This window comes from Aureococcus anophagefferens (assembly GCF_000186865.1).
Source record: "Aureococcus anophagefferens unplaced genomic scaffold AURANscaffold_78, whole genome shotgun sequence".
Taxonomy (NCBI): domain Eukaryota; class Pelagophyceae; order Pelagomonadales; family Pelagomonadaceae; genus Aureococcus; species Aureococcus anophagefferens.
The window spans coordinates 68501-71518 of record NW_008705629.1 but is presented as its reverse complement, the minus strand read 5'-3'; the positions used below and the strand labels follow the sequence as shown (position 1 = coordinate 71518).

Below are 3018 nucleotides of genomic sequence, written 5' to 3'. Positions count from 1 at the left end.
CGAGCTGGCCGGCCGTAGGCCGGCTTGTATTTTCGAGAAGATATATATACACGGAAATGGCGCATGGCGGCTGGGAACACGAAGAGTTAGCAGCCTTAGGGCCGCTGTTTGCAAAGGCGGCGCAACAATATTCTTCTCCGTGGTGCGAACAGAGAGGCCCAGTAGTCCACACCGCTGCGAGCAGGAGAAATGAGGTAACCCCGCTCCACATGATCCGAAGTCACGACGGGCTGGATAGCGCAGTTTCAAGCGATGCGCCCGACGTGTGGCGACTCCCCAACGTGCCATTGATCGACCGGCGGCTCGGGTATCCAGCTGTTTACGTGACTAATAACCGTTGGGCGCCAGAGATTCCAGAGATGCCGACAAACACGAGCGAATGGGCTGGCTCGAAGAGTGCCGTTTCACCGGCAGCCCCTGTAGAGTTCCGACTGGGGAATGCGGTGCCCGTGCTCCACCGCGAACACAAAGGACAGATCGCGCGTGTCATGTCCATCGACGAATACGCCGCATACGAGGCAACACATACTGCAAATGTCGCGGAAATAATCAACTCTTCACAGCTAAAAAAAAAAAAAAAAAAAACTGTGAAGCCAGCAGTCGCTTGGCTTAGTCACACACAACGACGCGACTCTTCGAGAGTCGCTTCCACTGACGCACCCGGTTGGATGCGAGTGAGCGCGCACCATCATCGAACCTCTCGCAATCACAAATCAGCTACGTTCGTCCCGAACCCGACGATGGGTGCCAGTAGTCGGCCAATTCACACACCCGAACCTGCCCAAAGACGGCGTCCTAAATCTGCAGCGATGGACCTAAAACCGAGGTACCGTGGCCGCAAGCACGTCGGTGAGAGCACTGCTCGAGAAGAGCACGCATTTGCATATGCACAAGACAGCGCGGTCAATACATACATCCCACGAAGGCACTGTATTGAAAAAAATTCGGCTGGGACAATGGCTCTCCTTCGTGGTGAGCCGAGCAAACATACGCCCACCTGGTTTGCCCACCCTTTAGATTCTGGCATCACATAGTGCCTCCATCCTGCACAAGCCCCGAAAAGGCAGGATGTACGCGGCCTAGCAGAAGGTCGGACAATTACAGAAACATGCTTCGCGGGGAATCGAGGGCGGTTTCCCCGGAACTTGAACAGCACATCTATGTTTGGACAAGCATATGAGAAGCAGCTTCATGCGAGAAGATCCGACAGGGATTACTGCGTGTTAGCCTCCCCAGCCGAATTCTAGCCCAGTTATATCGTGTGTTGCCAAGGTAGATAAACGCAAAACTTCCGCATTAGCCTGGGCGCGTGCTAGGCCTTCCCTAGTACGAGTCAATAACAAACAATGAGCAGCCAATATCCTAACTAGGATTACATGCTCCTGTGATACTCTCCCCCCTTCCCCGCCAACGTACATAATAATAATAGACCGGGGGGCAATAGGGCTCAAGCACGACTTTGGAACGAGCCTTTGTCCGAATGGCTTTGCGATTTTTGTTGCATGAAGTTTTGATATGTGTGGCTATCAGCGGAACCCGCTGATAATAATGGTGAAACAAAAGTGCTGCAACAAAAATCGGGTGGCCAGGAAACATTGGTCGAAAGCCTCTCGGACAATAAATTCGTGCTTGAACCGTATTGCCCCCCGGTCAATAACCTCGCTGGCAGTTTGTCTGTGCGGCACCGTGCCCGAGTCTACGAGAGTGGCCTCCTTCTTAAGTCAGCTCTAGCACCCACTTAGACTGCCCTTAACCTGTTGGTTGTGGGCCCACAGTGAACTACTTAAGAAAGAGTAACTTATTGAACCGCGCCCCATAGGCGACGCGAGTTGAGCCCAATACGAAGCAAAAATGCCTAGCAGTAAAAAGAAAGAACAAAAGAAAGAGCGGAAGAGGGCCGCTGCATCTGCCAGAAAAGCAGAAGAGCAACAAGCATGTGCAGATGAGCTAGCTAGACAGGCTCATGAAGGCGCGTTAAGACCAGGTGAGTCTACAAAAGGATCTAAAGACGACACATCATGACTCATCGGATGATCAGGATAGAACATCGGGATCTACAAGCGATGTATCGAGAGGTGCAGGAAATTTTTTTAGGGTAGTGTAGGAAAGCAGAAAAACAGAGGGCAAATGAGAACGCCCAGCATATAGTGCTCCCCGCGTAGATGTCTCCATAAGTGCCACTTTTCATCACCATATGCGTGGTTGGCGATACACCCTCGGTAGGGGTCTGTTACTAGCAGGCCACTGGACAGCCCTCGGGCCCATGAGTGTACTCGGTTGCTGCGCGGAGGGCGGCTGGGTACTCGGCATAGCCAACTATAATATAGCCGAGGCCACCGGCAGCCTGGGCACCACAAGCGACGAGCAGTATCTGGTACAAACTGAGGCCAAAAGCATCATTGATTATCTCTGCAATGGTCGCGGCGACAACCCAGTAGCAGAAGAGGAAGAGGCCAACAACCGTAGGACGGTGCTTTGGCGGTGATACAAGCTGGAGACAAACATAGAGCGGTGCTTCTATAAATGTGTCAAAGGACTTTCCTATAGCTTCGCCCATGAAAGCTAGAAAGAAATCATCGTTTGTTACAATGGCTATCAGCTTAAAGGGCGCACCACAAATGAGAGACAGACCAGGAACAACGAGAATCGTCGGAACTCCAAACAAGGCAGCAGAAACGATGCGATCCACTAGCCAGCCAGCAACGATAAGAAAGCCGACACCAATACCAACTGTAATAATAGACGCAGTGAGATATGAATACAAATCTGCGTAGTAAGGATAATTATCGAGAAAGTATGTGGTAATCCATGTGCCCTCTAACGTGCTAGATACACCACACATCGCCGAGGCGGCGATGGCTAGACAAAAAAACGACCTCCCATCATACATCCACACTGCTGCGTCTTGAATTTCACGTGTGAGGGCGGCGATGGGTTTATCAACTTCTCCTCTTGTTGTAAAGATGTTGGGAGCCAGGATGAGGGTGATTGCGGAGATTCCAAGACCCGTCGCGATCA

At 51.7% G+C, this 3018-nt stretch overlaps 2 protein-coding genes across 2 annotated transcripts in view; one reads left to right on the top strand and one right to left on the bottom strand.

Annotated features, from left to right (window-relative positions):
* Positions 1-209: 209 nt before the first annotated feature.
* AURANDRAFT_68250 (hypothetical protein) lies at positions 210-1859 on the top strand (the record flags this gene model as incomplete). Its single annotated transcript, XM_009043890.1, has 6 exons — positions 210-663; positions 926-972; positions 1035-1220; positions 1273-1326; positions 1590-1720; positions 1820-1859. 6 exons carry the CDS (start codon positions 210-212, stop codon positions 1857-1859), a joined length of 912 nt encoding a protein of 303 aa, XP_009042138.1.
* A 17-nt stretch (positions 1860-1876) lies between these two features.
* AURANDRAFT_72787 (hypothetical protein) overlaps positions 1877-3018 on the bottom strand; it is a gene marked incomplete at both ends in the record, with an annotated part of 2563 nt that continues 1421 nt past the window's right edge. The window contains one exon of the mRNA XM_009043888.1: positions 1877-2766. Coding sequence (XP_009042136.1) covers positions 2234-2766 — 533 coding nt within the window. The remainder of the gene's footprint in view (positions 2767-3018) is intronic.